This window comes from Penicillium citrinum, assembly GCF_028827155.1.
Source record: "Penicillium citrinum strain IBT 23319 chromosome Unknown utg000003l:1.0-4596430.0:1.0-4598250.0, whole genome shotgun sequence".
Classification (NCBI taxonomy): Eukaryota; Fungi; Ascomycota; class Eurotiomycetes; order Eurotiales; family Aspergillaceae; genus Penicillium; species Penicillium citrinum.
The window spans coordinates 3,382,480-3,407,009 of NW_026622688.1; the positions used below are offsets into that span (position 1 = coordinate 3,382,480).

The 24,530-nt window shown below is 48.7% G+C and overlaps 11 protein-coding genes across 11 annotated transcripts; 4 read left to right on the forward strand and 7 right to left on the reverse strand.

The window, feature by feature from the left end:
- Nucleotides 1-693: 693 nt before the first annotated feature.
- Nucleotides 694-2,563, reverse strand: N7469_004487 (ribosome-associated complex protein SSZ1; the record flags this gene model as incomplete). The annotated part of the gene is made up of 5 exons (XM_056643407.1): nt 694-1,356; nt 1,413-1,850; nt 1,879-2,312; nt 2,377-2,413; nt 2,474-2,563. The coding sequence occupies 5 exons, from the start codon at nt 2,561-2,563 to the stop codon at nt 694-696; spliced, it is 1,662 nt and encodes a 553-aa protein (XP_056502819.1).
- Nucleotides 2,564-3,178: 615 nt separating this feature from the next.
- On the forward strand, nt 3,179-4,009 carry N7469_004488 (exosome non-catalytic core subunit RRP40; the record flags this gene model as incomplete). The annotated part of the gene is made up of 1 exon (XM_056643408.1): nt 3,179-4,009. One exon carries the CDS (start codon nt 3,179-3,181, stop codon nt 4,007-4,009), a length of 831 nt encoding a protein of 276 aa, XP_056502820.1.
- A 47-nt stretch (nt 4,010-4,056) lies between these two features.
- Nucleotides 4,057-4,260, reverse strand: N7469_004489 (uncharacterized protein; the record flags this gene model as incomplete). The annotated part of the gene is made up of 1 exon (XM_056643409.1): nt 4,057-4,260. The coding sequence occupies one exon, from the start codon at nt 4,258-4,260 to the stop codon at nt 4,057-4,059; it is 204 nt and encodes a 67-aa protein (XP_056502821.1).
- A 720-nt stretch (nt 4,261-4,980) lies between these two features.
- On the forward strand, nt 4,981-6,472 carry N7469_004490 (MYB DNA-binding domain protein; the record flags this gene model as incomplete). The annotated part of the gene is made up of 2 exons (XM_056643410.1): nt 4,981-5,002; nt 5,103-6,472. 2 exons carry the CDS (start codon nt 4,981-4,983, stop codon nt 6,470-6,472), a joined length of 1,392 nt encoding a protein of 463 aa, XP_056502822.1.
- Nucleotides 6,473-6,907: 435 nt separating this feature from the next.
- Nucleotides 6,908-7,795, reverse strand: N7469_004491 (UDP-glucose:glycoprotein glucosyltransferase 1; the record flags this gene model as incomplete). Its single annotated transcript, XM_056643411.1, has 1 exon — nt 6,908-7,795. The coding sequence occupies one exon, from the start codon at nt 7,793-7,795 to the stop codon at nt 6,908-6,910; it is 888 nt and encodes a 295-aa protein (XP_056502823.1).
- Nucleotides 7,796-7,874: 79 nt separating this feature from the next.
- N7469_004492 (uncharacterized protein) lies at nt 7,875-11,620 on the reverse strand (the record flags this gene model as incomplete). The annotated part of the gene is made up of 5 exons (XM_056643412.1): nt 7,875-9,788; nt 9,848-10,108; nt 10,160-10,985; nt 11,048-11,401; nt 11,472-11,620. The coding sequence occupies 5 exons, from the start codon at nt 11,618-11,620 to the stop codon at nt 7,875-7,877; spliced, it is 3,504 nt and encodes a 1,167-aa protein (XP_056502824.1).
- An 875-nt stretch (nt 11,621-12,495) lies between these two features.
- Nucleotides 12,496-13,878, reverse strand: N7469_004493 (uncharacterized protein; the record flags this gene model as incomplete). The annotated part of the gene is made up of 3 exons (XM_056643413.1): nt 12,496-13,209; nt 13,272-13,338; nt 13,361-13,878. The coding sequence occupies 3 exons, from the start codon at nt 13,876-13,878 to the stop codon at nt 12,496-12,498; spliced, it is 1,299 nt and encodes a 432-aa protein (XP_056502825.1).
- A 3,229-nt stretch (nt 13,879-17,107) lies between these two features.
- N7469_004494 (uncharacterized protein) lies at nt 17,108-17,395 on the forward strand (the record flags this gene model as incomplete). Its single annotated transcript, XM_056643414.1, has 2 exons — nt 17,108-17,144; nt 17,202-17,395. The coding sequence occupies 2 exons, from the start codon at nt 17,108-17,110 to the stop codon at nt 17,393-17,395; spliced, it is 231 nt and encodes a 76-aa protein (XP_056502826.1).
- A 1,068-nt stretch (nt 17,396-18,463) lies between these two features.
- Nucleotides 18,464-19,201, forward strand: N7469_004495 (ribonuclease P subunit p20 family protein; the record flags this gene model as incomplete). The annotated part of the gene is made up of 1 exon (XM_056643415.1): nt 18,464-19,201. The coding sequence occupies one exon, from the start codon at nt 18,464-18,466 to the stop codon at nt 19,199-19,201; it is 738 nt and encodes a 245-aa protein (XP_056502827.1).
- Nucleotides 19,202-19,701: 500 nt separating this feature from the next.
- N7469_004496 (leucine-rich repeat domain-containing protein) lies at nt 19,702-21,361 on the reverse strand (the record flags this gene model as incomplete). The annotated part of the gene is made up of 2 exons (XM_056643416.1): nt 19,702-20,698; nt 20,760-21,361. 2 exons carry the CDS (start codon nt 21,359-21,361, stop codon nt 19,702-19,704), a joined length of 1,599 nt encoding a protein of 532 aa, XP_056502828.1.
- A 989-nt stretch (nt 21,362-22,350) lies between these two features.
- N7469_004497 (uncharacterized protein) lies at nt 22,351-22,665 on the reverse strand (the record flags this gene model as incomplete). The annotated part of the gene is made up of 1 exon (XM_056643417.1): nt 22,351-22,665. The coding sequence occupies one exon, from the start codon at nt 22,663-22,665 to the stop codon at nt 22,351-22,353; it is 315 nt and encodes a 104-aa protein (XP_056502829.1).
- Between the last annotated feature and the right edge of the window lie 1,865 nt (nt 22,666-24,530).

A 24,530-nucleotide genomic window follows, 5' to 3' on the forward strand; every position in this document is an offset into this window, starting at 1 on the left:
TCGGGTTATCCCTCTCAGCTTGTCTTGGTCTTATTGATTATGCCCTTCAGTGATTCCCGATTATCTGGAGTCTCGCCTCGCCCACCTTTACGTTCCTTAATGCTGTTACGAAAATCTACGATCGTTACTGTAATATCTATTGATGTTGGTGAATTGATGCGCATGCCAGTGCGGCAATGACGTTATCAGCTTGATGATTCTTTTGGTCAGTGAATCCATGGATGGTTGACAAACTCATGGTCCAATGTATTCGACTTTTTGAAATCGATGTCCCTGCGATCTACCTAATCTAGTTGTAATATAATTTCTATTTCATTGCCCAGATCCTACTATATAGTCTATTTAGTCGGTGAAGTGCTCTATGGAGGCGTTCCCCATCTGTAAGGGTATTTGAGAAGGTTGGAAACAATCTAGGAACCCGAGGGTGTTCGCAATTGAGTCCCTGGGATTACGGAGGCTGGAAATCGGGAGCGGTCGACCATGGTTCATCCACTTGAACGTATGGAAAATATCTTCATTGGTTACTTTCAGGTGTGAGTCTATATAGATTTGAATAACTCGAAGAAACTCCAAAAAGATAATGAGGGTTAAACAAAAGAGAATAAGGAGAAACAAAAGCACAGCCTCTATCAGTCATGCATGCGTCATCACACCATAAAGGGGTTGGATTTTTTTAATAGAAATCAGATTCGTTTAAGCAGAGCCGTTGATGGCGCCACGGACGGCAGAAGAACCACCGACCTCGCGCACGGCGATCTGCAGACCCAGGTCAGCGTTGACGTGGACCATAACCTCAACCTTGCTGCCGGCCTTGACACCCTTGACAGCAAGCTCAGCAACAGGCTGCTCAGTCTTCCAGACGATCTCACGGATCTCCTCTTCCTCGTCATCCTCATCGGAGAAATCGGAGTCCTCGTCGTCAGCGGGCTTCTCCTCCTTAGGCTTGGGCTCGGGCTTGGTGACCTTGATGTTACGGGCACCCTCGCAGACGCGGACCAAGACATCACCACCCTCCTTGGGGGCAGAGTAGTGAGCGATGCGGCGAGCGGGAAGAGCAGTCTCAGCGTTAAGCAGGGGCTGGAAAGTGGTCTCAGTGGTGGAAGTGAACTCAACACCAATAGCCTTGCTCAGGTGGGGAGTAACAGTGACCATGGGGTGAATGGACTGCTCAATGTCCTCGTGGTCGAACTCTTGGACCAGGGAGGCTTGGAAAGCGGCACCGCGGGCAGACAGCTCAGAGGGGTTGATAGCCGAGGTGAGGGTAGAGGGGGCCAGGATGGCGGTCTTCTCGGGGAAGATGTTACGGGCCAGTTGGGCGATCTTAGGGGTGTGGGAAGTACCGCCGGAGAAGATGACCTGGCAGAGAAATATTAGCATCTAGCTTCCCAAAATGAATTGGAAATTCAACATACCTCGTCAATGTCCAAAACATCGAGGTTGGCCTTCTTGACAGCCTGCTCAATGAGGCCGGTGAATTGGGAGAACACCTTGCCGGAGAGAAGCTCGAAGCGGGTACGGTTAACGGTGGAGCCAAAGTCAATACCGTTAGTCAAAGACTCAATGCTCAGCTGAGCGTTGGTGCTCAGGCTGAGAGCTTTGCGAGTGGCCTCACCCTCCAGCTTCAGCTTAGCCAGACCGCGGACGTCCTGGCGGGGGTCGACCTGGTGCTTTTTCTGGAACTCCTTAGCAAAGTGGTCAATGATGACCTGGTCCAGGGTAGCACCACCCAGCTCGTAGTCATGGGCAGTAGCCAGGATAGTATAGATACCACCACGGCAGGCAACGACGGCCACATCAGAGCGGGTACCACCAAGGTCAGCCACAACGGTCAGCTTGTCAGTGACAGTGGCCTCGGGGGCGGGCATCGTAAGCCATGACAGCGGCAACGGGCTCGGAGATGAGTTGCAGGACATCAATACCAGCGTCCTTGGCAGCAGCAACGAGAGCCTCACGCTGGGCATCAGAGAAGTTGGTGGGGACGGTGATGACGGCAGCGTTGACCTCCTTACCGAGGAAGTCAGTAGCGGACTGCTTGAGACGACGAAGGTGACGAGTGGTGATCTCAGAGACGGTCACAGAGTTGGGGGTCTCGCTGGGGCTGTCGCGGATAGAGAAAGCAACAGTAGAGTCGCTCTGCTGGGGGTGAGCGGAGGCATGGCACGGGGTAGGGTCGATGGACTTGAAGTCCTTGCCCAGGTAGTCCCGGAAATATGCGACAGTGTTGCCGGAGTTGCGAATAAGTTGAGACTTGGCCTGGGTACCGTGGTACTCCTCGCCCTCGATGTAGGAAAGAACGGTAGGGATTTGACGGTCTAACAGAGTCAGTTTTAAGTGATCCGACGAGTGATAGAGGCTAGAGGGAGAATGATAACATACCACCCTCCTCGTTGGCGATAACCTCAGCCTTGCCGTCCTATTGGAAGTACGGACGTTAGCCAATGTCTTTGTGTCAAAAGGAAGGGATGTGACATACAGGTGAGATACGAGCAATTGAACTGCAAGAGTTACCAAAGGAGATACCGATAGCGAAACGCTCGGCGGCACCGTTGGCTGCGTCACCCATATTGTCGGACTGTGAAAAAAAAGTTCAAGAATTGGAGATAATGAAAGAGCCTCCACAAGAGGATGTGCGAAAGAAACGAGTCGGGGGGAGTGGCCGACGAATGGGGGGAAGTTGACTTAATAGCGGGGGAAACCAAATCGAAAAATTTGAAGATTTTCCCAATCGGCGGAGAGTGGCTAGTGCTTATCGATACGAGTGTGGCGGTATCTGACGACCAATCATAACATCCCTCTTTTAAGGTTGCCCTTAGGTGTGAGCCACATATAACAATCAAATTAGCATTGTATGTAGTGTCGATACAGTCGGCTGGATTCTCGGAAGTCAAACGAGCAGCAATTTCCAATTTGACTACTCTAGCCCATTCCCTAGATATGATTCTCGCTATAGTGACTATGCAATAATTGGAATGACCGCCACAACGGCTTTTCTGTCCAACTTGAAAGGCGAGGCAGGTCACGTGCCGATAGCGATAATGGCCGACGTTTTCTTTCGACCTTCAGAATATTGCCAATTCTCAGTCGTCTTTCTCTGTACGCCTAATATTTCGATCCTCTTAATACTCAATTGACCGCACTCGAAGATAATTGAGCTGGTCCTCATACGTCTATTCAAGCTATGTCTACACCCCTCATACTGCTACCTGGTGACGAAGTACCTGCCAGCCATGTCCCATCCACCAATTCCAACAACCCTCTCAAATTAGGATCGGGCGTTCGTCTTCTGTCACAACCATCATCTAAGGCAACGAATTCGAATCATGTGCTTACAGCGACGCAAGCTGGCATTTTGGCAACTGATACTAAGCGAAACATTGTCTCTCTCCAAACTTTCTCCAATCGCCGATACATTCCTACGACAAATGATCTCGTCATCGCACAGGTCCACCACTCTAGCATTGATTACTTCCATTGTATCGTGACTCCTCACACAGCACAAGCCTTGCTTGGTCAGCTTTCCTTTGAGGGTGCTACGAAGAAGACCAGGCCGCAGCTGAAGGGCGGTGATCTAGTTTACGCGCGAGTTCTGTCCGTGGGCGTTGGCGCGGGTGCCGAAGTCGAGCTTACTTGCGTCAACCCTGCCACTGGTAAGGCTGAACCAGGTGGACTCGGGCCACTTACGGGTGGTATGGTTTTCGAAATCTCTACCGGCTTTGCTGCTCGTTTAATCAGGGCAAGCTCCTCCTCCGCTGACCATGGCGACCCCATCGATGGACTCGTGGTTCTTGCTGAGCTTGGGAGGAAGCTGGAAAGCCTGGGAGGATTTGAAATCGCTGTTGGTCGCAATGGGAAAGTCTGGGTTGATTGCTCCTCAGCAGGAGAAAGTGCCGTGAAGGCCACAATTGCAATTGGACGATGCCTTCAGACTACCGATGACCAAAATTTGAATTCAATGGACCAGAAGAAACTAGTCACCAGGATTCTCCGCGAAATGAAACTCAGCTCGTGATCGCCACCACTTGTTGCATCCTCGCCTGCAAAGCAAGAGATGAACGCTTATTGATTTGGTTCGTTTCGAATTGCTGTGACATTGGCATTTTCTTTCGCAACTCCACACACCCGCTCTCTATGGAGAAAGCGACCCTTGGCGGATGGGACATTGTAACTAGCAAGCAACTCTCCTTTTTGTGATGCTTTTGCTTCTCTGGAAATTCCTGGCCCCTTGCCATTGGCCCTTGCTTTGCTTCCCGGCTTGTCCATTGCTGGAAGCGGCATCAGAATTACTCGTTGAGCCAAACCATCCGATGATAGCAAAGGGATTCAGAGCGGAGAGCTACTAGTATAGTGCAAATATCCTAAAGGACCGGGCAGCTCGTGGTATACTTGGATCTACATGAATAACGAATGATCATATTTTAATGCCCTGGAATTTTTACCAGCTTGATTTACCGGCGAATTCACATACTCAATCATCCAAATAAAATTCGATTCATTCATATCATGTCAGGTTCTCAGCTTGAATTTTGTTACTATATATACTTCTACGCATGTTCAATATGCACACCGCCATGGCTTCCGCCACATATTGATGGGTATCAATATGTTCTTCCACGCCGCATTAGAAGATTTTAATTTCTTGTACAATAAGATAGTTCAGTAGTCGGTCTATCTATTCTGTGCAGAATTCATAACCCAGTGTCAAAGCATTTGAAAAACTTGGAGCCTTTTCCTCATCATGTGACCCAATTGAATATCAGAATGATATCTACGGACTACTGTCTAGTTCGTCCCACTACTAACTAGTGCAATTATTTTTTCTGCCGGTGGCTGGGGAATACCCGCAATTATTCGGCGGTCTACAAGGCGGCCAGGAATTCTGCCGGTGTCTATGTCGAAAATTACGACCGGTGCAACACAAGATTCCATCATAGTTTTCGACAGCTGTAGACGATGGCAAGAATAAGTCTTCCCCCGACTAACATGTCTAAGTCAAACGAACTTGGTAAGCCATAGTGTTTCATTACGCTCATAATCAAGATTCAAATTCTAGTTCTGCCCGCTTCAAGATGTCCAATCATCAAATGCGCTAACCACATCGATAGACGCGACAGACAAGGGCTCTCCCGATATGGTCACTCCAAATGGCAATAGTCCCTCCTCTAAGAGAAAGCGCAATTCCGAGCCTGGGTACAAGAGCAAGAAAAATAAAAAGCAGGATGGAGGAGACCGAGTAAATGGCAACTTCAGTGATTTGGATGAGCCTAGCATGAAGCCCAATGGCAGTCGAATTGACGGCGATGGGAAGAGGATTCGAGGTCCCAGAATTGGGGCGAAAAGTGGAAAGAAGATCGGTTTTTTCGAAGAAGAAGAAACTCGCGCAATGGAGGATCACAAAGTTAATTTTTGCAACCTCAACGGCATTAGTGCTTCGGAATTCGATGCGATGGTTCAACATTCCGATCGAGGCGACGGCGAATTCCCCTGTCCAGGCGATGTCTGTACCAAGGCCGAATTTTGGTCTAGCATATATAACCTTTTGCCCAATCGAGAGCGCCGATCTGTCTATCGCTTCATGCGTAGGCATTTTCAAACCTCGGATCAGAAGCCCCACGAGTGGACTGAGAAACAGGACAAGGAACTTATCGACTTAATTACCCAGTACGGTCCGAAGTACACCCTTATTGCTAAGATGCTCGGCCGCACCGACGACGATGTGACGCAGCGGTGGAAAAACCGTCTCGAGCACCGCTCAACTATGCAATATGGGCCATGGATGGAACAGGAGCTACGCGACTTGGTAAATCATGTTTCTCTTGTCGCGCAGAGTCACCAGGAGTCTGGCTATTCTGGAGATGTTTACGAGATGGACGAGAAACTTGTGCCTTGGGGCAAGATTAGTGATCTAATGAACAACACTCGCTCTCGTCAACAATGCGCTGACAAATGGCGCAAGATTCGAAAGACTGTTTTAGAGGAACGAGCTTATTCCAACCCGAACGCAGTGTTTGATCCGTCTCGGACCGCGAAAAAACACTCAAGAAGAAGTGAAACGCCAAGGGTTATTAAGAGCAAGAAATATGTGGATGATTATGACAGCGACAACGAGGGGAGGGACGAGCAGGTAGATCAGTCAACACTATCTGTCCCGGAATCTTTTACCACGGCCAAGGACCCTTCGCCTGAACCCCAGGTCGAGTCTGAATCACATCTCGACTTGGAGCCCAGTAGTCACCAGGAGGACGCAGGCTCTTCTGGTGCCGGAACACCCTCTTCACCTGTTCACCAAAGATCCAATTCGATGAATGAGGAGAAGCGGAGGAAGAAGCTGCAGAAAGCGAAAGAGGAACGGGAGCTTGCGGAGGCCAGGGGCCTCACCGCAGCCGAAGCAAAAGAGGAACGAAAGCGAATGAGAAAAGAACAAAAGGAGGAAAAGAAGCGTCGAAAGTCATTGAAGCTCACTGAGCCTGTCTGATCAAGATTCTTGCGCTTGTTAGTCCGGAAAGCACAGAAACAAGCACCGCAATTTGGGCTGGGCCCAATGGTGGTGTAGCGGACCGGAGTTTCATGAGAAATTTTCTTTTAAAAGGATCAGGTATAGAAGACAGGAAATCTCAGGGCCGAGAAGAGGATTGAAGTGAACACAAGCAATCATCTCCACATGGTTCCCGGACTAGCTCACTCGATGGGTCGGCTATATCTGAACCAACCCCATACCATCGAACTGGATGCAAGAAGGATATCGGAAGCATCAGCTGGGACTCCAGATACATTTTCGTAAATAGCTAAGTAAATAATTAAGCGAGACAGATAGTGGCTGTATGAGTACCATTGATATATGAAGTTCTAACAATGCCTGAAATTGTATTCTTTTATGTGTAGTGTTAGAGAAAAGGCAAAATGATAATGTCTATAGTTCATCCTTGCTATCTTCACCCTTCTCATCCTGAACCACATTCTCTCCAACAGCCTCCTTACGATCAACGTCGTCACCCGTCTGCACAAACCTAACTTGCTTAGCATCAACGCGCTTAGCCAGAGCCGCAATCTCATCATCGTAAACAGTCCACTCAGGGACCTGTCTTCTGGCACGCGCAAGCTTTGGCTCTTTGGTCTGCGGGTTATTGCACAGGTCGATGGTACGGGCTTTGGCAAGATCCTCGTCGGAACACCAAGTCTCGCACCATAGCCACTCCTGTGGTAGGCTGTGGATGGGGATGTGGTGCTGCATGTTATTTGGGAGGTCCTGGTCCAGATTACTCAAGCTGTTGGGATCAGCCGAGAGCATCTGGTACTGACCACGCAGACGATCACCGGCTGCAAGTGCACGGAAGCGCTTCAAGTCAACCACATACAACGCTGAGATGTGGTATGGTCTTCCACGTAGGAAGCTGCTCCAGTAGCCCTGTTTCCAGAAGCGGAATCCTTCCATCTCGGTACGGGAGTCTCCCATAGGGGTGAAGCCGTATGGCGCGCCTTCCAGATCGTGATTGACAAGATCGTACATATCCGTGCGAACAATTTGGTCTGCATCCACGAAGATTACCTTATCCAGAGAAAGTGGGAACAAAACATCCAAGAAGAGCATTTTGTAGCCCCAGATCTCGCGCTGTTTCTCACGTTGTGAGCGCAGCCAGTGAGGCCATTTGTAAGTGACCATTTCATAGGAGAAGCCATATTCGGCGGCAAGATGGGGGAGAAAAGTGCGGAAAGAGGGCGAGAGGAACTGCTCGATGAACCAAAATTTGACGGTGTGCTTGGTGTTCTTCATGACTGACACCATCATGATGTTCAGCATGCGTTCGTAGAGATGGCCACTGGCGACAGAGAAGATGTTGATATCGGCATGCTCACTATTCTTCGAACCAACACCCACGCTAGAAAAGAACGCCGGAGGCGAAGTTAAGACCCTTGGACACGAAGTCCATTGTTGAGCCAGAGCGAAGTCCGGTTTCTAGTACATCTTCCTCTTCGAAGCCTGGCTTGCGAGAAAGACGGGGGAATAATGTTCGGCCTTGGAATGACAGAAGGGTAACTTCATTGTTCTCATCTCCGAGTTGTGGACGGTAGCCAAGGCCGCCCACACTGTCAAGGTTGAAGAGCTTCTCGCTTCGACCGGGTTTAAGATTGATTTGCCATAGACCTGGCTGCGCCTTGAACTGGAAGTAGCCCAGATTGGCCATGATGATGGTATCGGCAAAATGAGGGTTATTCTCCGTGCCCAAAACTAGTTGCACTCCTCGTGGTGGGGTCTTGGTGGTGAGGTCGCGAGAGTGCCCTTCGATCAAAATATGCTCCAATGCGTAAATTGCGTCGACGTTTGAGCCAGTCTTTAGTGAGCTTAACTTGATGTTGTCCAGGTCATGAACCGATTCCTTCGGTGCAACGAGCCATGAAGTTGGCACGTCCATTCCCAGTGTGAGCAAAGCCTCGACAGGCACACCGGAAAAAGATGCACCGGGTCGTGAGAGTGACCCTTCGCTGGTAAATGAAGGTTCAGAATCTAAAACATAGCGATAGAAACGCTTAACAGGAATCTCCTTCATCTCCTCCTTGGGATTGAGGAAGATTTTAAGCCTGACCCCAGCCAGCTCGGATAGAACCTTGAGAATTGGTAACCAACGTTGCGCATTCTCCGAAGCTGGGTCCAGTGCTGCAACGACATTGATGGCGGGATCGTCAGAGTTGGAGACTGTAATCACAGAATGGCCGATCCTCCATTTCTCAGACACGTCTAACCTGAAGTCCGGGGTAGATTCAAAGATTCCCTCTGGAACATCTGAGATTGTCGACAAAGAGACAAGCGCAGAAAGTTTGGCGAGGTCAAGCGGTTTGGCAATCCGCATGTTCAGGCCCAAGTTCATGGCAGCCTTCGAAACAGCATCGACACGTTTCGTTCGTTCATAATTGATTAACTGGTCAATCTCATCGGTAGTCAACCCATCTTCCTTGTCAATGGGACCAACGGCCCTGCCGTTGACAACGAGACCCTCAACGCCTGGCTCGAATCCAAGCTTCTCGGCGAGACGCCGATGAGCTGCAAACAAACCTGTAGTTGTTGACTCGGAATCCTTGACCTCGGAGCTGTCTTCAATAATATTTATGATCTGGTCAATATCTTTGCCCTTATTGATAGATTGATGAATTCTTTCTAGCAGGGGGCTACTTGGCTCTGCATCGGAAATGCTATTTTGAACCAAGAGCGTTTCAATGTTCTTGTTCTCTTTTTGAACGCTCAATGCATTGGAGAGAAGTTGCTGTCCTTTTTCGGTCTCAAAATCACCGACGACAATGAGATGAATACCGTTCCGTGATCCATCAGTCGCAGCAATACTGGGAAACTGGTCTATGCTGTTCATTTGCGAGCCCAAAATGCCACCAAGGTCTATGATTCGGACACTCTTGGGGTCCTCAGGCATCAGGAAAGTGTTGCGTCTTCCAAGCGAAGCAGCCAAAAAGAACTCAGGCAGCCAAGCATCCGCAGGGAATACACCCTCCATAATACCCTGTTGCACAAGCTTAAGGTCACGGCCAATCAGCATGCTCATTTCCTGCATCCAATTTCCTTCGCGGGATGTCGGGATACCGTTGACCAGGAAATGAGGAGTATCGCTGCTGAGGCTCAAGCGGCGCTGATATTTGGTCGCACGCGTGACAACAGCCTCGTAACGTTCACTGCTCAGTACTTCATCCAAAGAAAGAGCTTCCTTTTCTCCTCGAGGTTCTTGATCTTGGGTCGCAGAAGCAAAAGCCGTCTTGTCTGGGCTACCGCCCTTTGAAGACGCCGCAGACTTCCAATATACTAGTCAGCCCGAAGATATCCCATAAGCCAAAGGAATATAGGACATACCTCTTCCAGATACTTGATAAGAGAAGAGAGCCCAAAGGTCTCGTGAAGATAGTGCGCTACCTTCAATTGCGCGATGGACTCTGATGAATAAGCCATAGGGACCAGTCCAAATCGAACAGGGATCATGCGCTTGACAAAGGTATATATCTGTCTGAAAACCAGCAGCATATCATCGGGGTTAGACAAATCCAGGGGGACGACAACATTGTGTAAGTCGCGGCTGACAGGAGGCAATTGCCCAGGATAGGGACTGGAAACAAACTAGGACGGAATTAGTAGTCTTTTCGCGCAATTCAAGAGTCTTCAACGTACAGCTTCAAGGTCGCTTGGCCAATCTTCGTATCGTGAATCTTTCTCAAGATCATTCAACCAAATTATCACATTGCCGCCTTCTGTTTCATCACGGTAGTCATAACGTTGTGCCTCGTCGTCCGCGCGTGCCTCTGCAAGAGCTGGATGGGACAGGAGCCTCACTGCATCCCGACCAGAGACACCAAGATCCCGGAACTTTTGGATCAACTTTCTCTCTCGGCGGAGAGTATCCAAAAGAGAGAATGCATCGATTTGGCGCGAGTCAATTTGTACACCATTGATCCACATCACGTTATATCCTGCTGGGATCATTCTCGCTCGGTTGAAACGGATTTCTTGGAGCAGTTCTTTCGAAGCATTGTGCGCAGCCACGGTAGAAGAGTGTTTCGGGAAGTTTTGTGACAGCTTTAGCAAAGTTTCTAAAGGGTCTTCGCTGTCCATGACATAGGCTGCGGCATTCAAGCCCAGCCTTGAGACTTCGGATGAAGAAAGAGGGCGCAGGTCGGTTGGCGCATCCTCTTTCAAGATATCCGTAGTTTCCTCGGCAGCTTCACCCCGTTGCTCAGCATCACGGTCATCAATAACAATATAATCGGTTCTTTTCAAAGCAAGCTCTACACCGTAACCAGAAACGAACAACGGGCGAGAGGTCCAATGTTGAGGTGGTCGATAACGCAAACGGTAGGAAATCTGGCCTGATTTTGCCATATCGCTCAATATCCCGTGGAATTCTTTGAACATTGGTGCTGAAACGTCTGCGTATAGCACGGCCGGTGGAAGAGACAAATCGCCAAGAACTCGATCGAAAGGCAATTCCTTTGGGTCCCTTCATAGGAGAATATAGTGTCAGCTTATAGTAATGAGTCGCATAGATGCCAATTCACTTACATCTCTCCCTCGACATCCTGTTGGGCACGCTCCATTGCAGACGAGCAGTACTGCTTGTCATCATAATGAACCCAAACGGGACAAGCCGCATCCTGAGCAGCCATCAAGGACTGTTGAACCGAGGTATTATAGAATTGATAATGGGCTTGAATTCGAGGAGCGGGTGATCGGATGGCAAGCGATAGCTTGAAGGAGGAGAGGCTTTCTGCTGTACCAAGGTGACCATCTTCATGGACGACCTGCAAGAACCGGTCGTAGAGTTCCTTCTCGGTGATGGCATCATCAAAGGCACCACCGGCGATTCGATCAAGCAATGGGAAATATGCTGTGGCATTCTCTTCGGCGGCAGATTCCCTATACACAGTATGTGGTAAGCATTCAGATCGTTGATAAGAATCTCGAGCAGCTGGTGATGACAACGTACAGCAACTCCACCAAGTACGGGGAGGAGTCAAATGAAGCCTGGAGAGCAACATTGACCGACGGACTAGCATTGACAGCCAACCCAGGTAGAAAAGCGCCAATGACGGCGAACCAATGCCACGGAACGTGGCATTTTGAAGAGACCATCATCCTAGGTCAGCGCAATGGAGCGTGGAGATTGCGAAAGGATATGGTAGTTAGATGAGGAATACCAGGGGGAACAGCCCCGGTGTTCAAAGGCGAAGTGTTATCAGTATTTCTATCGAAGTACAATATAGGTCGTGGAAAGCATCACAGGACCAGACGAGCCAATGCTCAATCGCAAAAAACGCGGAGAAGGAATCTCCTATGAAACCTGGCCACGACATTCGGGGATGGTTATCGCTTATCGCGTGGCAGCTCGGGGGGGGCCGGGGGCGGTGAGGCAGTCGGAGAGTACCCTACTTGGAACAAATGACTGGAAGTACCATGGTACTCTGCATATATTCGACTGACGATGGGTCCATACCATAGAATGCTAAGGTAGCTTTCTATAAAAGTTACTCGGGATGGTTACAGACTCTTCTTGATTGCTACTTTGAAACATCACTCAGGTCAATGGGAAATACAATTCTCACTTTGTTTCCTCTCTTCCACTGCCAACTTGGAAAGCGATTAAGAGATACGTATTTACTACGCTGCGCTACAATGGATAAAAGGTTCAAATTTGAATGTTTCAATTGATGTGCTTATTTGATTGATCGTCAGGCATTATTTCGTTAGATGAATTGATAGATCCTTGCGCCAGATGTTTGTCTTCCGTGACATGCTATGCCCGTTCGCCTGTTGCTCCGAGAAAAAGAAAAATTCGACAGTATATGTGCATCCCAGATGACCTGTTTTTTCTCCGTTGTATCAGACGCCATGGGTGGAAATTTTTGGATAAAGTCAAAGAGAAAAGAGAAAGGAAAAGGGTCGAGTCCTGGCTCGACAAAAGAATGTAACTCGACCAGTCCAGGTTGAGTTGATGTAATGAAGGACCTGCTTCAAGCGAAGCTGGACACCTTGGACTGGGAAATTTTGCGACTGGTAGCCTCACCAATCAAACGGCGACGCTTCTGTTCGTCGATTTCAAAGAAAGAGCTCTCTGCGGAGCTGTGCTGGCTGCTGGGGCGAGAATTGAGGGCGGTTGTAGATTTCATCTTCCTGAGATTTTTCGCCCGAGCGCTGGGACCCAGAGATCGCATCTCGCGAGCAATGCGTTCAAGGAAGGAGCCCGCTTTGGCCTTTTCTGCCTTGGGCAGAGGAAATTGAGGGAGAGGCTTCTCCGCCTCACCCTCGGAAAGGCTGGCATCGGCTGCAGAACCAAAACTGATACCAGAATCGACTTTGCGGCTCTTGCCCCGGTAGGGGGTGCCGTCCACAGATACATAAGAAGGCTCATTGACCAGCATACTTTCATCGATAAGCTCGTTTACATTTTCAACGTAGCGCAAAAGGCACTCGCGAAGTGCAGGCCACGAGGTGCTCTCGCCTTCTGGGGCACCCTGGCTGAGCATGGGGTCCAATGCCTGCTTGCCATGGACAGCGACCGCGTTGATGTAGCGGAAGAATCCGTCCCGCTGGGTCTTCAAGTGCTGATAGGTCAAGTGAGGAGTTGGGCTACAGGTCTTGTCTGTGACAGGTGGGTACAAGGTGTTCAGCATGGCGATATGGTTAACCTTATTCTGAGGCTCAAGCAGCATGTCATTAATCAGGATCTAGTCATTGGTCAGTCATCAATCTTGAAAGGCGTTTGTTCTTGATTGGAAGAAGTACTTACCCAGCGGCGCAAGCCCACGTAAATCTGAGTGTACAAGGCAGTCACGGTGCGAGCTTTGGCATTCACCCTATGAAGCCATGTCATCACACCGGGATACTTTTTCGGCAAATCCTGAGGATTTTGGATCCTCCGCATCTTCACGGGCGATGCCCAATCGTGTCAGAGCAGCTTCCATTTCTTTCTTCCAACGGCTGTCTAAGTCTTTGAGGTAGTCAAGGGCAGTAAGCGCCTGAGGGAAATCGACATTCTCTAGCTCGGCAGTAAAACAACGACGCAGGATGAAGGAGGTCAAGAATGACACAGGCAGCTCGCAAGGTTGGGAGCTGCGGTTCGAGATTTGTTGACTCAGGATAGAACGAAAGTCGGCAGCAGCATCGAAAGACCCGTTAGAGGAGTGGGAAGAGTTGGTTGAGGTGGAGTTGCGGGGAGAGAAGGCGGTTTCGGGAGAGCGATTTTGAGGCAAAGGAGTGTTCATGGGGTTGCAGTTGAAAGTGTACATATCTCGCAAGGGCATCTCATACGACGCCGGATAACGAAGGCAGTGGTCGAAGATCCAGGTAAGAGCAGCACCACTGGGGGTGCCCGAGGGCTGTTGCGAACGAGGCATGATCCTGGACGTCGATGAAAGACCCGCTAAAAAAAGCAGAAGTCGGCTGAATGCGTTTCGAATGGAGATGAATCAAACAATGGCTCGGACAGTCCACAGAGCATAAATAACAAAGCTCTGTCCTAAGGATGTCGAAGGGCTGGGATGATTCGAGACACACGCCAGAGGGGCGAGTGAGTGCGACGAGCGAAAAGTCGCGAAGATGCGACCAAAAGAGAGAAAAGTGAGACAAAGGTACGATAAATTTTCCAGGCAGGTGACGATCAGAGACCACGGCGATATGCGGGTGGCAAGTCAAATGTGGCTGAGGGGGGCGGATGTCTGAGAGTGAATGCCGAGAACGATGCGAGGGGTGAATTCACTGCAAGATTGTTGGACTGTCAAGTCAAACCCCCCAAAAAAAAGAAGGTCTGGGGAAGAGGGCTAGTAGTAGTATTGAACGGGAGGCTTGCTCTCGAGAGAAGGGAAGTGAATCCAATGATTCACACAGAACGAAAGAGGGTGGAAGTGAATGATGGAAAGTGGAATAAGAGGAAGTTTTGAAGTTGGAGGGAGAAACAGAAAGAGAAAGTTGTTGGTTGAAGAGAAAAACAGAACGGGTCGAATCGGGGCGGTGGGGAGGGAGGCAATTCAATTATACCTCGTCTTTTTCACACTCTCCCACATTCTCCCACTTCCACTTTATGGAGTAAACGATTCCCTCCATCCACAGTCTCTTACACACACAGTCCAGACCATGGTGGATCAGATTGGCTCTATCCATTGCCCACTCATCGGGCCACTCAGGCTTTCCAGCTTTATGGATCCATCGCCCGTTTTTTCGAGGCTCCACCTGCACACAGCCGGTACCAGGAAGACGACCGAGGAAAGGAAAAGACAACCGTTGGCCTTCCGGCCTTCCGGATGGCCCACTGCTCCTCTCATCGAGTATCGTTGCTAACCCAATTCGTTTCGATTTGCTCTCGCTTGGCTGCATCTGTGAGCCCGAAGCTCTGGGTGCTCACCTTAGCGTGGTTATCGTGCTTCCGCGACCGCGTTCCTGGATGCTGACCCAGTTCAATCCTCAATTCTGTGCGGCCAATTCGTCCTTTTTTTTTCTTTTATTTTTTCTCTCCTTCGTTTAGGTACTTTTGTACGACTCTCGCATGCGACTCGTCTTGCATGATACATACACTATGAATTGGGGCCGCCTCGACGGTCATGTTCAGCAAACTTGATGTAAGTACATACATACTCCGTGCAGTATAACTTATTCAGACTCTATAACAGTGGATACGCCATTACCGCATTGCGAACATACTATGTATTTACGCACGAACATTTAAACCTTTTTTTAGAGTGAGCGTCGTCACCAAGCATCACTGGAGGCGAAACGGTGCCTCCTCATCAGTGGGTCCACACAGTAAAAAAAAAATACCCTCCCTGTGGCTACTATCATCTTGACAGCCTCAAGAAGAATCAAGAATTAAGTTAATCACCCCCAAGACTAATCTCGATAGTCACTTACTACCTTGTACTCTGGAGATGACTTTTGTAGTTCATGAACCCGTCCACAATAAACAACCACAATCGGAATACACACCCATGGTTCTCGCCGTGTCACCCCGCTCGCGACCCACGGAAACGCACACTTGGTACCTGCGTCGTTTCAGGTCCCCTTTTGACTTTGATTTCTCGGTTACCTCTCTATTTCGTACTATGTACAGGAAATGCATGTATGGTACTTTGCTACTTAGGCTGTAGCATGACAGATCTCATTCTCATCGGGAACTGACAATTCATGTGCGGAAAATCTGTGCATACTTCCGGAACTGACATGACAGCTGTCCCATTTACATAGTCCATATTGCATCTGTATTCCATCATTCTGTCCCGCCACGCTGGAAGAGACGAAAATCCTCCCACCTGGAGACAAAAGGCCCCGGTCTTTTGCTCGTGGGGCAAAGACACGACCTTCCAAAAACAGGACAGCGGAGTGGACTCGTCTTCAGCTCCGCACGACCAGCGATCCCAAAAGCCCAGACTGTCCAGATGCGCAGATCAACCCTCCTTTCATTCATCTGGTGGATACGCTCAGAACCCCTTCGATCACGAGGGTGCACATTGGTGTGTTGACACGGGCTAAGCGGCGATCATGGCATCACTCCCCTGAGCACCTCCGTACCTGGATACTGGGCTCCCAATTTCCAATCCCTCGGGCCGGAATTCAGATTGGGATAAAAGAACGACCGTCCGTGAGATGATTCCTTACACACCTGTTCATCGTCCGAGCCCCTTCGCCTAATGGGCAATCTCCGTACGGAGTCCGGAGATCATGTGTACAGTAGAATATATACAGTATGTACTCGAGCTGTCGAGTTTGGCATCAAAGAGAATTTAAATGGGATGTGGAGCCACAGGGCGCAATCAAAATTACGAATTGGACCTGTGCCATTTTCAACCTCTGTTTTCTGCGCCCAATGACCACGAATCTCAAACCTATCCTCAATAATTGGACTCGATCGCGGTTGCAATGTCCCGTTCTTTGATCATTCCGCTCAAAGGTTCAATCTCCGATTCGGTTCGGTGTGCAATTGCAAACTTTTAGACCAGAAGGAATATACTGTTGTGCACAGTGAAAATTCCGGGTAAACCATTCCAGAGTCCAACTTAACTACTATTATGATCGTACTTGATCTTGTACATCTACAGAATAATGCAGATATGCCTGTCTCTTGTTATAACAAAGTGGGACGATCTTCATTCAATTCCCCGGTCTCGAGAATTGTGAATCTGCATATTCTACTGTACATACATACAAGTATACAGTACTCCGTACTATGCACAGTAGTGTACAGCATATGCGTACAGTTACAAAGTACGGAGCACTATCTGTATAAAGTAACTCTCCACTCACAACGTTCTGTCAAACGTCATCTTCGGCTTTGAAGAGGACACCCTAAATTCAGTGATCGTCGTGAAGCTGGGATCGTGACTCGAATCGGAAAGCCTCCGTACTAATAGTCAAGATCGTCGTCCGGCATCATACTGTACTCAAGACGCCACTACGTGTCTCATCCCCGTTCAAAATCTGAACCCTTCTAAAGTGCCCAGTTTCTTTGTATCCTGATTGCTTCTCCGGCAGTGCAAAAAGCCGGTGAAGGTGCTGGTGGGTGATATTGATCGAACCACGAACACCCAGCCGATTGAGAGAACTTCGGTCCACCGAGATGAATACCATCCCGGCATCATGTCTACCCTTGCCCAAGACAAACGTACGCACCCGGGTAAGTTTATTCGTATCCGATCTTTCGTTACCTGTAGCCTCTCCGCTATCAGACTAGGGTCTCGAGGATCGCTGCCATACGCCGCGACTTCACCGATATGGAACCTAAATGAACCGCCTGGGCGTGATTGGGTATCAAAAATGACCCGCGAGACCAAATCCAATGGTCCACAACTCATGGTGAGAGAATTCCTCGAGGCGTCTGGAATATCGATCCCAAAAGGCGTCGCCCTATTGGCCTGGAGTGAGTAGTACATAGTCCGGGTACCGCCGCATCCTATTGTCATCGCGCCACTGCTTGGGTATAAATAGCGGCCGGTTGCGGCATTCATATTTGCGGCACTAGCTACATAGTCCGGCCGTTCGAGCAGACATCTGGAGTTGCCAAGTTAGCGAAGTCAATTGTTGTCGATGTCAATCACACTATTTGTGCCACCTCCCGACGGATAATCACCAGAGTACTCCGTAGTCACCACCTAGCTTCAATGCGCAGATCGTTTTCGCCACTTCTGCCAACAAAGTTCCGACAAACATTTGTATGAGTCTAGGTACTCTTGCTTGCCGGCTGCGGCCTCATGGTCGAAATAGTGAGCGTAGTGACATGCCATAAAAAGCTCGTCTGTTGAGGGCCTTTGCCAAGAACTTCTTCCGAAAGTCCAGGCGTCTGAGAATGAGTCTGAAGTGGATGGAATTATCCTTGAGACTCTGTTATATTCTCATGAGTATACAAGTGATTTTCTGCCGCAGTAGATCCATCGCGGGTTTCAAGTGAAGCTGGTCTCAACCTCCAATTATGCCACAAGCACTGCCGATGTGCCTTGTCAATTTTTTGATTCGACATATTAACAAGTGTGTATAAACAGAGGTTAACGAGCTTGGGGAACATATTAAGTCATCAGATCCAGTTCCTGGAGCAGAGAAGAGCATCAACATAGTGTAAAGTTTTCTGAAGCTTCTTGTATGTTAGTCTGCTCTGTGATACTAACATGGATGATACAAAGATGTCCAAGCATGGCGAATACTCAACATTCTACTCAGAGTTCTAATCTCCACAGCTACGTACAAACTTTAGTTTCTCCATTTTTTACTAAACTGAAATCTTCTGATTCCGAAATTGAGAAATTATACTCCGTACCTCATACGTAATGACCAGTCCATAGTATGAAGTTTAATGATGATGGTTGATTTGGGGGTCCACTTGTGACCGCCTTGGGGAACCGGCAAAAAAGACAACCTTATCTCGCGACGATTCCCAACTTTCAAATATTTCAAAGTCTGATGCGATAGCTTCCCTTACGAAGTCAAAGAAAATCTCCAATAATGGGAAATGGTCCACTCGAGCGCAAGCTCCAATTTGAGAAGCGGAATCAAGATCTAGTGAAACTACCGAAATGTAAGCATCCCGTTTCACCGACTGAAACCGCCAGTGAAATCCGCAGCGAAATTAACAGCTTGGATCTTACAGATGCAAAAGTGGAAAAGCGACCAATTCCTCATGCCCCTGTCGCATCACCATATGCGGGCCCATCGGTACCTAAAATTGTCTACGTCTCAAGTAAAACCCCGTTCATGAGTGCCGTGAAGCGCGTCCAGAAACTACTCCGTCAAGCCGAAAAGCGCGCCACGGCCAAAATTAGTCTCGAGGACACGCGCAAAACAGAGAAGCAAAAGCTTGCTGAACTAGCGGCCGCCGCTGAGCAAAGAGAAGAAGTGTTTGTTAAGGCTACCGGGCGAGCAATTGAAAAGGTGTTGAACGTGGGGAAATGGTTCGAAGAAAAAGAAGCTGAATACACAGTCCGAGTGAAAACGGGGAGCGTCCTTGTCGTCGATGATGTCGTTGAAGATCAAGAGCAGAAGGAGAAGTTTGAAAAGAAGCAACAGCGTCTTGAGGAAGGCAAATCAGCTGAGTCTGGAAAGGCCAAAACCGAGCAAGGTCTTGCGAAGTCGGCTCTGAAAAAGCGTAAACGGAAGGCACCTGGAGCATCGGGTGATGACGAGCTACCTGAGACGCGGACTCGATGGGTCAAAATGGTCGAAATTGCAGTCAGCCTGAAGTGAAGTGATTGCCTGGCGAGAACGATTGAAGTATACAAAAGCATTCCCGACCAGCGACATGCTCGCTCATAATTGCGGAAGCTACCCAGATACCCCGTCATGAGATGACATGTTCATATCATCCTTACATGACTCTGCATTCCCGATTATCTCTCTGTCATTTTCAGGAATTGCGTCGACGCTGCAAAAAAGGCACATCATAACGGGTATTTTGAGCAACTTGAACTCCATTTAAAGCATATTGGAAGGAGAAACAAGGGAGCATTCCTTAAAGTGGTCTTTACCATCGGCTATCAGCCGCTGCAGATGAATGATGTCCGGGGACTGGACAAAAACAGTGATACCCATAAAATAACAATATTCATCAGATTAATTTTGGTCTGGACAACCAATTGATCAAACAATATAAACATGAATAATCCCAAACCCCCAGAACCAAGATCTATGAACCCGAAATATACAAGGGGTCATCTATAACTAGAAACGTAATGTAAAGATAGGACCTAGTCTACATGTTGCACTTGTGGCACACAGGCCCAACTGCAACCGTATCGTTTAAACGGCAACGGACGCAACTTCTCCCCAGAAGATCGCGGACGCTTCATACCATTCTCATGTGGTGTGCAATCCCACCATTCCACCCACTCTGTACGAGGACTCACAAATTCCCGTTGACAGACCGAGCAATACCAGCCTCCATCTGCCCGAACGCCCTGGGCTAGATCGAGTAACGGAATCACAAGAGATGGGAACTCGAGCTTTTCTTCGTCTGTAATATAATCAAGACCAGGTAGTTTCCATAGTGCACGAAGAGATAGTTCTCGCAGGGAAGGAGCATTTGTTGATGATATCTGCTGTGGTTTTGACAGTCTAGACAATAAAGAATCTTCCATCGGCTTGCCATCCATGTTGTAAAGAGTTGTTGGTCCCGTTGCTACGTGAATAGCCGTGCAGGCATCGTCAGGCGGAGAGCCTTCATATGTCGTGAAGGTTAATTGTTTCTGTGATCGCTCTTCATCTCTTTCCTCCTCATCGTCCTCGTTCTCATAATAGTCGTCATCATTGGTTTGAGCATCTTTATCCTCGCTGGATTGGCAATGCCACTCAACAATTTCGGCGTCTTCAATCGATGGGAACGGATTTGGGCGTGGTGTAAAGTGCTTGAGCTCTCCCTTTTGTAGGAGAACCAATAACTCCCACGGAAGATGGGTAAGTCGGTTAACAGAAAGGTTCAAAACTTGAAGTGCTGTGAGATCTCGAATGGTGCAAGGAATGAAGGTGAGCTTGTTGTTACGCAAGCTGAGTACCCTGAGATCCTTCAATTCGAAGAGCTCTCTGGGGAGCGTCATGAGAGAGTTATTAGGAAGGTATATCCGGAGAAAAGGTTGAAGCGAGAAATATGCGTTCTCTGATATCGGAGGCTCTCTCAGGGAGGGAAGCTTAGTCAAGTGCTGAAGTGATTGAAGCAGATCCTTCGGAATAGTCCTCATGTTAAGGTTTCTGAAAAGATGGGATTAGAATGTGCCCGAAGACGTTGATATACAGCGCAAACAAAACATACCCCAGATCGATACTCTCCTCACCCTTCTCAAGACAGTCATTGACCAGCTTCCTCGCAAAGCGATGCTCTTCCGACTCCCCATTGCCATTTAACACAATGGGCCGAGCTGGCGTAGGAGTCGGTCCTGATCCTGCTGAGAGAGGCAATCCGACTGGATTCTTCACCGAAGCTCGAGGATCTAAGACCGTCTTCAAAAGATCTTCTCCCCAATTTGGCGAATCCTCAGAGGTCAACACAGATTCAGCAACAGACTCATCACTGCCCATCCAAACACCACTATCGACATTACGCTTCTCCTTAAAATCGGCCCTCTTTCGTTTGGGGTCCTGCACTTGCTCCCCCCACCAGGTTCCCCGATACCTTCGTTTGCGCCCCGCGCCATTCACAGGCGCATTGTAATTTTCCACTCCTGATGCAGGAATATCGTCGCTTGAGAAAAGAGCCGGGTCGCTGGAAGGTTGGCTTGAGCGGTCATCAAACCGCGAGAACCGGCGCGACTTGCGAAAGGACGACGCAACTGATCCTGATGCTGTGGTCGTTGCGCGCGCTGGAGAACGGTGTCTCAGCCGTCGGGGTGGAGGGAGAGGAACTTCGTTATCCATCGCGGCAGATAGAATCGTCACCTTGACGAAATACCCCCTGGAAACTCACGATAGTCGTTCAGGAATGTGCTTGACAGGTGAAACGGCGTGGGGAGCTGCGCGGGCGCGACGCGTGGTGGATCCGCTGCCAACGAGAGCGATAGTAATATCAACAACACGTGCGAGTGAATTGAACACAGGTGTGTTCAATTGTGACACCAAGAAGAAAATTGCTGGAAATTATAGATAGAAGAATCATGTAGATTCCCCCTCGAATGGGATCCCGAGATAAGATCGGATCAAACGACAGATTAACCCCAAAGCAAAAACGCGTGGGCGCACGGCCATCAGTCGACCGCGGAGGCCACGGCAGACTGCCAGATCCACAAGGAATGTTGGATCTGCAAGATCTTCACTATAGAAGTCTACTTTGTTCTTTTGATGTTCTAGATGGAATGTTGAGTCTTGGAAGAAAGAATAAAGTGTCTTAATTTATGCCGAGTGTCTAAGATCGGAGTTTTAACCAATAAGGCGTATCAAGCCTGCATTCAACCGAGTCAGACAAGATCCCGCTCAGGTGTCTCACAAACTGGACAGCACAGGACAATATGGTATAGACAAGAAGAAGATAATATATAAAAAAGGGGGAATTCGAGAAAGAAAACAACATCAACTCGTGTCCACAAAGTCGTCATAAATGGGGTATTTGAGAAAGTTTCAACGTAAAGCCGTATCCTTTCCGAATGGGATTCTCCAGTCAACCAGAGGAATAAAATGTCGAAAGAATAGAAGAGGAAAAAAAAAATTATAGGTCCAAATAAAGGTTGTACCTCGGCTTTCTGCTGGAGATGAACGGCGGAAGTAAATGAGACCCAAGTACTATCTCCTCCCTTCCTACATTCAATATAGGAAAGACATTTCTCGCCGACACTGGGTCATCGAGATAAATGATTGCCGGGAGAAGATTGAATACTGACTGACATCTCATGGGTGACTGTTGGCGATCACGATTAGAGAGCCAGGCCCATCATCAGCGCAAAGGAGCCAGCACCGAGAACCGCGGGCATGCCAGCACCAACATTGGCTGCGGCTCCAGTCTTTGTGGCGGAAGCAGCAGACTGGCTTGCGGTGGAAGTGGGAGTCACCATAGGAGTCGAGGTAGCCGGAAAGGTGGTCATGCTCGAGCTTGGAGAGGCAGTGACCGAGTTCACACGGATCAGAGTCTTGGTAATAGTCGTGGTCGACTGGGAGGTGGTGTCCTCAGCGACGGCAACTTGGGCCGCCGCAATGCAGAGGAAAGAAGTAAAGAGAGCGCTAATCTGCATCTTGGCTAATGGGCACAAAATGCAATGCGAATGTTTTTTTGTAGAAAATAGCGAAGCCTGGACAATCACAGCAGTCCGCGACAGTGAATTTTTAAGGCACTGGAAAGTTGAGGGTCGTGAGAAGGCGCGATACTTGTCGCACGTTCGTATTGAGATGAAACAGATCTAAGAAGGAATGTGTTTCGGAGGTGTTTTGTATTTGAATTGTCTGATTCTTTCCTTTTGAGCGCAAACGAGTGAGACTCAAAAAAAGGGAGCAGATTGATAGTAAAGAGCGTGGGCGAGGAAGAGAGAGGAAGTATAAACGAGTGACTGAGGGGGGACAACGAATGACTAGGGTGAACAAATTCTTCAGTGGCGCCAACAGGAAAGGGAAAAAGAGGAGAGAGTATGACAGGGTCTGGCATGCGCCCTAAATACACAAGAGTCCAACCAGTCGAACCTGGGGAAAGGGTGAATCCACACACCATTTTGGCGCTTATTGATTTTTGATTTTGATTAATTTCATTTTATTGACTTGTTTTTTTCTCCAATGATCTATGGTTGTTCTCGGGTGATCAGCGACTTTCATTGGTTTTGAGCCCAAGGGGTTCCTGGACTAAGATCGAACTATGGAGTCAAAGTCCACTTCGTAATCACAGCCCTAAAACCGTCTGGGCTAGTCGAACTGTTTGCCAAGCCGACGAAAACACGAAGGCCTCGTTCACGCACAGACTCCCTCCGAGGGTTGCAAGGGACTTTCAAGGGGATGTCAACAACTTCCAAGTGGACACGTTAGTTAGTTACTGCAGGTCCATGCAATCTGTCCCAAGACGTTGTCTATTGCCTATGTATATTAAGTGATGATCTACTCGAGGACTACGTGGACATTCAGCTAGCGAACCACGGTACAGAGCAGAGCAAGCACATACAATTTACTCTCCGTAGTACAGACGACATAATATTTGTCGATCGGATGTCAGGGCCGGATCTAATGGTAACTTGGGCTGTGTCGGGAAACAAAGAACACCGATGTCTTCTCAATAGTCAGTTAATTAGTTAGTTAGCGGGAACTGGCCACATGTGGTACTCCGGAATGCGGAATTCCTAAGGCCCCTGATGTTCCACTGACCCTCGTGTTTGGCTAACCCTAGACTGAATGGAGACGGATGGGGTTCAAGCTTTTTACAACTTTTGCTCATAACGGCCGAGGACCATCTTCGTCGACTGAAGCCCGTTGGCTGTGGAGTATTTCTTCGTATATGCTCTGCATCATGCACAGGGATATACTAGAAATGACGATTGACTCGGTACATGATGCAAAACCTGCAGCCGGTGCTACCTAATTACTGTACACCTTGAGCCTTTCTTATGTAGACTCTTAACGATAATCAACTGAAATAACCCCCCCTGGCGTCATGGATGCAGGAACGGACAGAACGGATCTCGTAGGGTTGGTCAAATGATGATTTGTCTTGTCGGGCAACAATCCGCCGGGTCCACTCCCTTCAAAGAAGACTTCAAACTGCTGAGGACCTAGACCACGACGATCGGATTGGCCCGAACCGGAAGGTAGCCGAAATTGGCTCAAATTTCTGTCTCAATTTGGTTCGCTGGAGGGGGAGCCGACACGAGTGGGAAAGGGTGGACTTCTCCAAAGAAAAGTGGGATTCGTTTGATTATTCTCAAGGCTTGGCAGGAACTCGCTGACCACTCAGCGAGTTGTGCCTGAACAATTCCCATGGGTTCTTCCCGGACATCCTCCACTCATAGTACGGGGATCGTCTGGTCAACTTTCCAATTAGGGATCATATAGTACCTGTTTATGAGAATTTGCGGGATTCAAGAATTTGACTGATCATCCGAAGAGATTTCGCCAGACAAAT